Genomic DNA, 10,278 nt, shown 5'->3' with positions numbered 1-10,278 from the left:
GTGCAGTCGATCGTGGACGTTGTGGAGCCGTACGTGTGGGGTCTGACGCTGCCCGGCGCTGGCGGTGGCGGCTACATGTACATGTGCGCGAAGGACGAGGCGTGCGCTCGCCGGATCCGCGAGCTGCTGACGGCGAACCCGCCGAACGGCAATGCCCGCTTCGTGGAGATGAGCGTGTCGGCGTCTGGCCTCCAGATCAGTCGGTCTTAGAGGCATGCGGCGGCGTGAGGCGCTGCTGAGGGGCGCCGGCGCAACGGTCCCCCAGAGACGCGCGCACGCGCACGTAGGCAAATCCGGAAGGACGGCGGCTCACGGAAGACCGTCTCGCCCCCATCCCCGTTGGTCTCTGCGGACTGTTCGAGCGATGCAAGGGCACAGCACGGACAACACCCGCGACGCAAAGGACGACTGCTGCTTGTCTGTCTGTTTCTTCTGCTCTGCGGGGAGGGAGTTGGACGTCTGCTTCATGAGCGCTCGTCTACACGTGTGCCTCCGAGGCCGTTGCTGGCCAGCCAGCGGATCAGCTCTCTGCGTCCATTCCCGCCGCTTTTCCTGCTGCTGCTTTCGTTTCTCCTATATTTGCTTCGTTGTTTATTTGTGAAACCAGCTTTTTGCACCCTCTCCGCTTGCGACGAGGTTATTGCCTCTTCGACGTTCAGCCGCACTATATGCAGTGGCGTCGTCGTGTTGCCTCTTCGTATGCTTGCGTAGTTTTCTCGCGCGGTCTCGTGTCTCTATCGAGGTCTCTTGCCCATGCCGTATTCTGGGGACGCCGCTGAGGCCACGCTGCTACCGCGTCCATCCTCTGTTTTTTTTGACTGTAGGCTTCTGGGGCGTCCCCTTGCCCTCCCAACGGGCAAGAGAAGAAATGAGGTGGGACGGGGTTGAGGGGGGGGGGCGGAAGGACTGCTGATGAAGGGTTGTTTTCTGAGCGTGCGCCATCATATCCGTCAGTCACGCGCGGCTTGCTCTCGTTGCAAGACCAGTGAAGCGAGCAGAAAGGAATCGAACCTAACCGTAAAGTACACACACACACACACGGAGGAAAACGGTGCGGGGCCGTTTCAGGCGCGACGCTCATTCAACTCTCATTCGCTCCGCCGCACCAACGGCGTCTCTGGTCTATCCTCTCTCTCTGGCTGTCTCTGAGGCGAAGGCGCTCATGGTGACGATCACGCCATGCGCCTTAACCCCGAACGCCGCATTGCACCTCTCTCTCTTCCTCCTCGCCGTCCCGCGCCCCACGTCCCCTCTCTCGGTTCCTCATCTGCCACAGTTGCTCCGCCACTCCGTGCAACCTCTTCTTGCTCGCTCCCTCCCACTGCCGCCGCGCCGCACACGTTTCTCTCTCTTTTAAGCTTTTTTTTTGCGTTCGCCGTCTCGCGCCCTTTCTCTCTCGTATCGTTGCGTATCCTCTACCTACACGGTAGATGCACATTCGCGGCCTCGCTGCGCACTGGAATCAGCATAAGGATACCCCACCAACAAGCGGTGAAGGACAAGAAGAACGAACGAAAGGTAGCGACACCGACCTCATCCTTCGCGTTGGTGCACAATCACCAGGGGGGGGGAACACGAGAAGCATATTCCAGATTCATCGACGCAGTCCGTCAGACGCGTAAACGTCCTCCCGCCTTCTAGCCATGCTGCTCACGCGTATTGTCGTGCTGATCTTCGCGATCGTGCTTGTGGCATGCGGCGTGTGTGCGGCGCTGTTCCCGCTTATGCGCAAGAAGGGGCTCATGATTGAAGGCCACGCCTCGGAGAAGAAGGTATACTTGTGGTACGAAGAGATCCACTACAAGGACGGGCTGGCCGACCACTACCATCGTACCTACCACCGCAACAGCAAGTGCGATGGCTTCAAAACCGCTGCGGTGACCGGCGCCGCTATCCACGTGGCTGCGTGCGGCTTGGGTGGTATCATCTGCCTCCTGGCTGCGGCACACATCTACGCACGCAAGAAGTTCAACATCTGTTGCTCCATCATGATTTTCTGCTTTGTTGCATTCGCCTGCTTCGCTGTGTCAGTCGCGACAGCGGTCTTCGTCTTCTGCGCGGATACCTGCATGAATGACAACGCGACGCGGGTGGTGGCCCTGCGCCACCAGGGCTACATCTTCGTGGAGGGGTTCATGTTGCTCTGTGTATCGGCGTTCGGCTTCTTGATTGCTATGTTTCTGGAGGTCTGCAGCTAGAGCCACGCACGTATTTATGTGTGTGTGTGTGGAGGGAGGATGCACGCCGTCTTTGCATTCGCGCTCTCTTTTGGCTGACGCTTGTGTAGCCTTTTCGTCATCGTCCGTGTCTGCGCCTCGCACACGGTGCACTCGCGCGTATGTGCTCCCCGCTTTTCTTCACTCGGCCCTGTATCCGATGTCGTTGATTGCTTGGTTAAAGTACGCATATCTATTTTAAGTGTATCAAAATATGCATGCATATATGTACATATATATATATATATGTGTGTGTGTGTAAACATGTACATGTGTAAATGTAAGCATACACATCTGTCCGTGTCGAGAACTATCATACCTGCATGTGCAGGCACATACACATACATAGCTGTTGCATCTGTATGCGTACACATATATAGGCTTATATGTATGCTTTTATATGTATTTTGGTTTTGGTTTTCTCTGTTGGCTGACCTCCCCCTCCCCCTCCCTCTCTTATCCTTCTTTGTGTGTGTGTGTGTGCTCTGTGCTTTTTGTTTGCTGCCACCTTCACGGCGAGTCCGTTGTCGCGTTTCGCTCTTTTCGCTTTACCTCATGACGTGTCTCTCGCATGAGAGAGAGAGAGGGATACGCACGGGCTCGTCTTCTTCTGACGCTCTTCGTTTCGCTGCTCCCAACCCGGCCACCCCACTCCTCGCCCTCCTCTCTCGCCCTCATCATGAAAACGCTCTTCACAGGTCTAATAAGTTCTGTGGACGGGGAAGGGCCGATGTGTGAGGGCAATGGGGCGGGTGGGTTGGTTGATTGGAAGAAGTGCACCATTTCGTTAAAGGATATACCTGTGCGCGGTGTTGTCTCCCTGTGCGTGAAGCTCTGTAGCGTCAGCGGCGTGCGCAAGCCGAAGAAGAAGCGAATCAAGTGGACACACACACACACTCACAAGGAAAGCGGCTGATCCGCGATCAAAGAAAGGCGAGAGACTTCGTAGATCGACTTGCTACTTATTTGTTTGACCTCTGATTTTCGGTGCTGCGCGTGCGCGTGCCTGTACGCGTGTGTGTGGTGTGCTCTTGTACTTTGTTCTCGTGCTTGCATTTTCGGGGCTTCGTTTTTTTCTTCGGTTTTTCTTGCGCTCTTCTCTTCGCTAACTGTTTTGTGTCGTCGCCGGTTGCTCCTCTCGTCGTCTTCCGCTACAGACATGTCAGTCACCCTGGTCTTGTACATGGCTACCCCCCTTTTAATGGCCATGTCCATGTGGGAGGCAACACACCATAATCCCTCGTACGCCCTTTGGGTTTCCCTCCTTCCTTTTTTTTGTATCGTTTGCTCGATCCTTACTTCTCTCCCCTCCTTCCTTCCCTCTTGCGCGCCCGTGTGTGTTTAGGTGTGTGAAGTGCCGGTGGGCGTCGCGGCCCCCCATTCTTCTCACTCTCCCGAGGCTCGGCTTCTTTCATTCTTTCCTTCCTTGCATTTTTTGTATTTTTTTTTTCGCTATCTTGCCTTCCTTCTCCGCTGCTGCCGCTGATGCGTCTGCGCCATGTCGTTCAGTGCTGAATCTGCTTGGCATACACGCAGACGCGTGCGGAGGAGGAGAGCACACACGCACCACCACCAAAGAAAACAGAGCAGCAGACTGCAGCACCTATTCTGCAGCACAGACGAGAGCAGCCTGCCCAGGAACAGAACGGAGAAAAGGAAATCTGAGAAGCTACTGCTCTCACTTGCACTCGTCTGGTTTCGCTCTGCTGTACTGTACACACTCACACGCACGCACGTCTGACGCTGTGCCTGTGCCCCTCTCTATCTCTCTGTGTTTCTCATTCGGCTTATGTTTTTGTGAATTGTTCGCGTCGTTGTTTGCCGTCCTTGGTTCTCATTCTTAGGGGCGCCTGGACTTGTATGTGCGCTCGTGCGTATCTGTGGAGGTGGAGTAGGTGTGGTGGCCTCTTGTTGCGCCCGGACCGTCCGTCCGTCCGTCTGCGCGATTTTCGTCCGTTGTTGTAGGACCTCTCCTCTTTCCCTACATTGCTCCCCTTTCCCTCTTTCTCGCTTTATTTCTCTTCACTTGCACATATCTAGACGCATGGTCGCCGATGAAGTGTGTGCGTACATATATGTGTGTGTGCATGTGCCGCCTCCTCCGTCTTTGTCTTGTCCCCTCCCTGCGTGTGCTTCTCCTTCTCCCTCCCGGAGGCCCCTCGTGCTCTCCTCCCCGTTTATTTATTCTTTCTCGACTCTCGACCTGACGAGGCTGCGCTCCGCATGTGCGCTGGATCCGCTGCGCAGTCCTGCACGCACGTAAAGGCATGAGAAGACGCGAAGCACGAACGGCACACAGGCGCAAAGAAAACAACAAGAGACAAAAAAAGGAAAACGTGCAAACACGCGTTGAACGGCGACCGAGACCCGCCGCGGATGGGAAGGACGGGGGACACGCAGCGCTGGAGTACCGCCGGGCTTTCGTACGGTCGGCATGGGCGTGTGGAGGAGGGAATCGCAACGTCATGGATGCGCCCAGTGAAGTCGAGCGTGTCGGGCATCAGAAGCGAACTTCAAGAAAAAGCAAGGCGCCTCGTGCTCGGAGGACGTGCGTGTGTGTGTGTGTGTGGCGCTGTCCGTCAGCCGCCTTGCGCCCCCACCCACCCTCCCTCTCGCTCGCATTGCTGTTCTTTGCGCGCGCGGCGAGCTCAACTGTCTCCACAGTCCCCGCTGTCTTTTCTAGAAGTCGCTGCGGCCTTCCGGCCCCCGCCTGCCCAGCGTTTTTCATGCGGCAGCAAAGGACGCCGACGCCCCGCATGCAGGATGACCCGCGGCACTGCTTCCCTTGCCTGTTGCGGCTCTCTTACCTTTCTCTTGTGTGTCTCTGCCATCTCACGCGCTGTTAATATCATGCACTCTCGTATCCGTCACCCACCCTCCCCTCCGACGCCCCCAACGCCTACAGTCAAGGGACGCGCAGTGAACACCACCACTCCTCCTCCGTAATCGACAGTCAAGATGGTCCACTCGTACGGCTACAAGTCTGGCACCCGCCACCTCTTCGCCAAGAAGTTCCGCAAGCACGGTGCTCCGTCCGTGTCGACAATCCTGACGAACATCAAGGTCGGCGACTACGTCGATGTCGTCGCGGACTCCGCGGTGCGTGAGGGCATGCCGCACAAGTACTACCATGGCCGCACCGGTATTGTGTGGAACGTGACCCCCCGCGGCGTTGGCGTCATCATCAACAAGCCGGTCCGCACGCGCACCCTGCGCAAGCGCATCTGCGTCCGCTTCGAGCACGTCCGCAAGTCTCGCTGCCAGGAGGCATTCAAGGCGAAGGAGCACCAGTTCCAGGCCTACCTCGCCGCCAAGAAGGCCGGCAAGGCGCTGCCCCCGCTGAAGAAGAGCTCCCGAATGGGCGGCATTGTGCGCCCCAAGAACGTTGAGGTGCTCGCCCGCCGCGTGGCCGACTACGAGGCGATGGTGCCGTACTAAGCGCTTCAACGGAAGCGAGATCGTATCACTGCGTGTGCATGTAAGCTTGTGTGCTGAATGGCGTGTGGTGGCCCCCTGAACAGTCGCCTCTCTCGCTCGCCCTTCCTTATTCTGGTCTTGCGCTCCTGCCATGTGGCGGCAAGCAGCGAGGCGGCGGTGGAAGAAGGACGGTGCGTGTGTGTGTAGGGGGGGGAAGGGGCAGCGGCGCTCTGGGTTTGCCCCCCTACACTCATACCCCAACATGGCGTTTACGAGCACACCTTCAGCCAGACTTACTGTCGCTGCGCCCCTTGAACACGACTGATTTCTTCTTTTTTTCTTTTTGAAATGCGTTCGTCTCCTGATGCGCGAGCAGTGCGTGAGCACGCTGGTGCGTGTTGCGATGCGTATCCCCCGCCTTGAGAGAGAGAGGGGGGGGGGCGAAGGAACTGACTCCTCCCTTCCAACGACAGAACGAACAGTGCAACAACCTACCAAGCAAGCACGTGCGGCAAGGGCGAGAAGCGCCCATTGGAAATGGCGGCGAAGAGGCGGCGCCTCGAACGCCCTTCCAACCTTGCAGATAAACGAGTGACCGCCGGAGGAAAAGGACAGAGAGAGAGAGACAGAGAGGGAGAGGGGGTTTGTGCGTTGTGTGCGTTCATGGCTTGCTCTGGCTGCATAGGCGCCATCCCACGCACGTGCCAGCTCTCTCCCCCGCACCTCTAGTCTGCGCTCTTGTCAATCTCATGATGCCCTGTTGGCCGGCGGCGCGTGAACTGCACATGTGCGCTTGAGCGTGCTCGTGTGCGTCTCCATGTATGTCTTCTGTGTACACGTTTGCTTGCGCTGACTTGTCACAACGCCCTCCGTGCTTGAATCGCCTTGCCTGCCCAATACCACTGCTGTCTGTCTCTCTGATCTCACCCCTCCGTGCTGGCGTCTTTATCCGCCACGCTCTTGGGGCGCCACACACACGAACCCGCAAGGACCGAGCATTCAACGATCCGCACAGCGATAGAGACACAATCACTCCCCACCTTTGCCGTCGCCGCGCAACACACGCACGTCTTCAGCGTTGCCGTTGTTACCGCTCGATCAGAAAAACGCTATCATGTGGCGGCGCAGCGCACCCCAGCTGGCGCTGGCCCTACGGCACAGTGGAGTCGCAATGACCCCTCGGCCATCCTCCACCTCCGGCAGAGGTAGCAGCAGCGATATCGGCAGTGGATGGGCGCTTCCAAAGCAGATCGCCAGCTGGTATCCTCGCAAGGGCGGCGAGTTCCTTGCCAACACGATAGCTGGCCACAACGCCTTCATCCAGGACATTCCCACTCGCTTCGACGAGGTGCACGCCCGGCACTTTTCTCTTGTCGAGGGACTCGCAATCACCCCGCTCTACACGCTAGCCATGGTCCACTACTTCTCCATCTTCTGTCAGTACCCGGCCCGCATCGCGGTGCTGAAGCCGATTTTGGAAGAGCTGCGGCAGAAGAGTGAACTGCAGCACCACTGGCTGCTCATCATGCAGGCGAAGAGGGCGCCGGGGGAGATCATCGCGTGGCGTTGCGGGATTCTCACCTTGCAGGTCGTGCTCTTTCCGATTTGGCTCTTTCTCTCATCCGCGGCGCCACAACTGGTGCACGCCACGGTCGCCTTCTCCAACCACATCCTCCACACAAAGTACAGCTGCCTGAAGGCCAGCGGCAGCAGCGCCGCTAGTGGCCGGGCGGCGGTGGTGCCCGAGTTTGTGTCGAAGGCGGCAGACATGTACGCAGCAACGGAGACCTTCCACGAGGCGCAGAGCGTCACCTTGCCAACGGACTTTGGGGTAGCTATCGTGATGCTGCTGCTGATTCTCTTCTTCGCAGCGTGAGGTGGGGCACTGTGGGCGAGGGAAGACGCACAGTCTGGCATTGCGTAGTTTTCTTTCTTTCCTTGTTTTCGGCAGAGGCGTGCCTGCAATCTTGGAAGGTAATAGGGGGCGCGGGCAGCGACTCTATGGCACGGCCTGCGCACGCTTACACATGCATTCCTATGTGTGCGTGACGTTGAGCCGAGTTGCTGATCGCCAAACCTTGCCCCTCCATCGCTGCTCCGTTTCACGTCACGTTCACAGTCGCACAGTATTGGAGCGCCGAGAGCGAGAGAGGCGAAAGGGGGGGGGGAGGGCTTTTGATGGAGCACCAGCGCCGCACGTGAACTTGCTCTTTGGTGCACGAAGATAGGCGCTCATGCGCGCGCACTTGCCTGCCACAGCTCTGCGCAGCAGATCAACTTCGCAATCGGCACACCCACGCGCGATGGCCGAGCCGCGAGGCGGCGGCACCGCGTGAACGCTAACGAAATCGCCGCCTTTGCCACCTTCGAGTTTACGGGCTGCCCTTTGCGCTGCACCGCTTCGCCCCGCCGTCGCTCATCACCGCGATGTGAAGGAGGAGGGAGCCTCAGTGTGCTTGGCGGAGGGCCGTATCGCTTCTAAAAGCGTTGCCCAAATCTTTCACTACCCTGCGAGCTAACGATGGTTGATCATCGACGGCAGTCGCCTCTCCTTTGCTGTCTTTAGACCTCGCCTCTTCATTCTCACGACACTGGTGCGTCTTGACGCCTGCGTTGTGCGGCTGCCTTTACCGTTGCTTCGACTGCAGCGTGGCATGTGTACGTCTCTGCACCGCACCCCATCTCATCGCACGCCTCTTCTCTTTTCCCCGCCTTCCCTCTTTCTCTCCTTCAACTCACACGTGCACGCACTCTTCTCTTTAATGGCCAACAGTCCCCCCCCCCACCTCCTCCTTTTCCCTTCTCTTCTCATTCCCCATTCAAGCTAAGGTGCGCTCACAGACATACTCGCACGTTGGTGTGCCTGCTCCGTACGACGCCTCGCTTCCATTCACGAATCCGACGCTCTTTTGGCACTTCTTTCCTCGTCTCTCTCTCTCCTTATTTTGTTCGGTACTTTCGCATTCTTTCGCCTTTGGTTTGTGCTGCGCTCTCTCCGCCGGCCCCACACGTGCGTGCGTAAAAAAAAACCTGTTTCCTGTCGACGCTGGAAGCAGACAGAGAGAGCGACGGAGCACAAAGGCAAGCGAAAAAGTAAAAAAAAAAAACAAACAGTTAAACAGTAACGCAGCAACCTTCACAACCAGCCGGACTACATCACACAAGTCGAGAGACACATAGACATCCTCGCACGCACTCTGCGTGGATTGCAGCCCTCTCTTCTTCTTTCTTTTCTCGCATATCTCTTCCCACTTTCTCAATCCCCCTCCTCCCACCCCCACACACGTAAATTTCGCAGGGGCTTTCGTGCTTCCTACTCGCCCTCCGGATTTCCTGCACGCTGTGTCCGGTGCCCGGACGATCGCTGGTGCCTTGCGCGTGTTTGCGCTCTTTGATCGAAAAACGTTCTCTCCTTTCGCACGGTAGGCTGCTCCGTTCTTGATTGACGTAGTCTTCCTCCCACCCCCTCCCTCCCTCCTTTCTCACGGGTGCACCGCGCTGCGGCTCCTAAATTGTTTGCCGGTCTTCGCTCTCTCTGTCTCTCGGAGGCGTTGCCTATTCTTTCTTTCCCTAATTCTTGTCCGTTTCATACCCGCTCCCATTCCCCTCCACCCAACAACGTCTCTCGCCAGTTGCCCCGCAACTTTTTTTGTGTTCCTGCTTCTTAGCTGACGCTTGTTCTCTGTGCGTTGTCCTACTGGGCACGGCTCACTATACGCATTCTTATTTCTTTCCTCTTTTCCCACCACCCCTCTTCTTGTCGCCTTCCTTTTCATCTTTCCCTGTGGTTCACTCCCCCTCTCTATCCGTGTGTGTGTGTGTGTGCCTGTCCATGCCTGTCTAAGCGTTGTTGTCTTGTTGCGCTTGCTTGTATAGGTGCGCACTCCTCCTCGTTCACTTTTTTGTTTTGCCTTTTTCGGTTTTCTTGGTCTTCGTCTTTTTCCATCGCCCCTCTTTCACGTGGCCACAGTCCGAGACCCCCCCCCCCCACCCCACTTCCACTTCCACTTCGACCTCGACCTTCTCCCGCGTTCAGTGGGCTGGCAGGTACTTCCTACCTTTCAGCTCTACGATCTTACCTTCTCCCTCGAAAAAGCAGCCGAACAGCGGCGATTGGACACCTCTTGGGACCAACGCCCGCCTGCGCAACAGCGACCGCGCAGCTCGTTTCTATCGTCGTCTTACCCCTCGTCATCCGCCGCGTGTGGCCGTGAGTGCTGCGGCGCATTCGTGAGTCCGCGTCCACTTTGCCTCGGCGCGCTCCCTCCCCTCGCTTTCCCCTTCTTGTGCGACCCGCGCGTGAGGCGACGAACACTCTTCTCCTTTCACGAACGCGCCCGCCACTGCGTGTGTCCGCAGCGCCACAAGAAGACGAGAGACGCAGAAAAACGGAAGGACGGGCGGCTGCGCGCTCCTTTTTTTCCTTGCTGGCGTACCTTTTCCTCTTCCCCTGCCAACGCCTTTGGACGTGCGCTACCTTCCCTTGGCTGGCCGCGACGTGGTCGGCGCGCCTCTGCTTTGCTTGTATTTCGGTGCTTCCCGCACCCCTTCGGGCACCTTTCGAGGACGCTGCACCGCGCCGCGCTCACACTTCGCCCATTCTTGCGTTGCTGGTGCTGCTCGGCTTGCTTCGTTGCCGCCTTTG

The 10,278-nt window shown here is 57.7% G+C and overlaps 3 protein-coding genes across 3 annotated transcripts; all 3 read left to right on the top strand.

Moving 5' to 3' along the window:
• Positions 1 to 75: 75 nt before the first annotated feature.
• Positions 76 to 210, top strand: LDBPK_160490 (fucose kinase, putative; the record flags this gene model as incomplete). Its single annotated transcript, XM_003859688.1, has 1 exon — positions 76 to 210. One exon carries the CDS (start codon positions 76 to 78, stop codon positions 208 to 210), a length of 135 nt encoding a protein of 44 aa, XP_003859736.1.
• Positions 211 to 1,643: 1,433 nt separating this feature from the next.
• Positions 1,644 to 2,198, top strand: LDBPK_160480 (hypothetical protein, conserved; the record flags this gene model as incomplete). Its single annotated transcript, XM_003859687.1, has 1 exon — positions 1,644 to 2,198. One exon carries the CDS (start codon positions 1,644 to 1,646, stop codon positions 2,196 to 2,198), a length of 555 nt encoding a protein of 184 aa, XP_003859735.1.
• Positions 2,199 to 6,804: 4,606 nt separating this feature from the next.
• Positions 6,805 to 7,509, top strand: LDBPK_160460 (hypothetical protein, conserved; the record flags this gene model as incomplete). The annotated part of the gene is made up of 1 exon (XM_003859686.1): positions 6,805 to 7,509. One exon carries the CDS (start codon positions 6,805 to 6,807, stop codon positions 7,507 to 7,509), a length of 705 nt encoding a protein of 234 aa, XP_003859734.1.
• Positions 7,510 to 10,278: the final 2,769 nt, after the last annotated feature.

This window comes from Leishmania donovani, chromosome 16, assembly GCF_000227135.1.
Source record: "Leishmania donovani BPK282A1 complete genome, chromosome 16".
Classification (NCBI taxonomy): Eukaryota; Euglenozoa; class Kinetoplastea; order Trypanosomatida; family Trypanosomatidae; genus Leishmania; species Leishmania donovani.
This window is presented reverse-complemented; position numbering and strand designations above follow the sequence as displayed.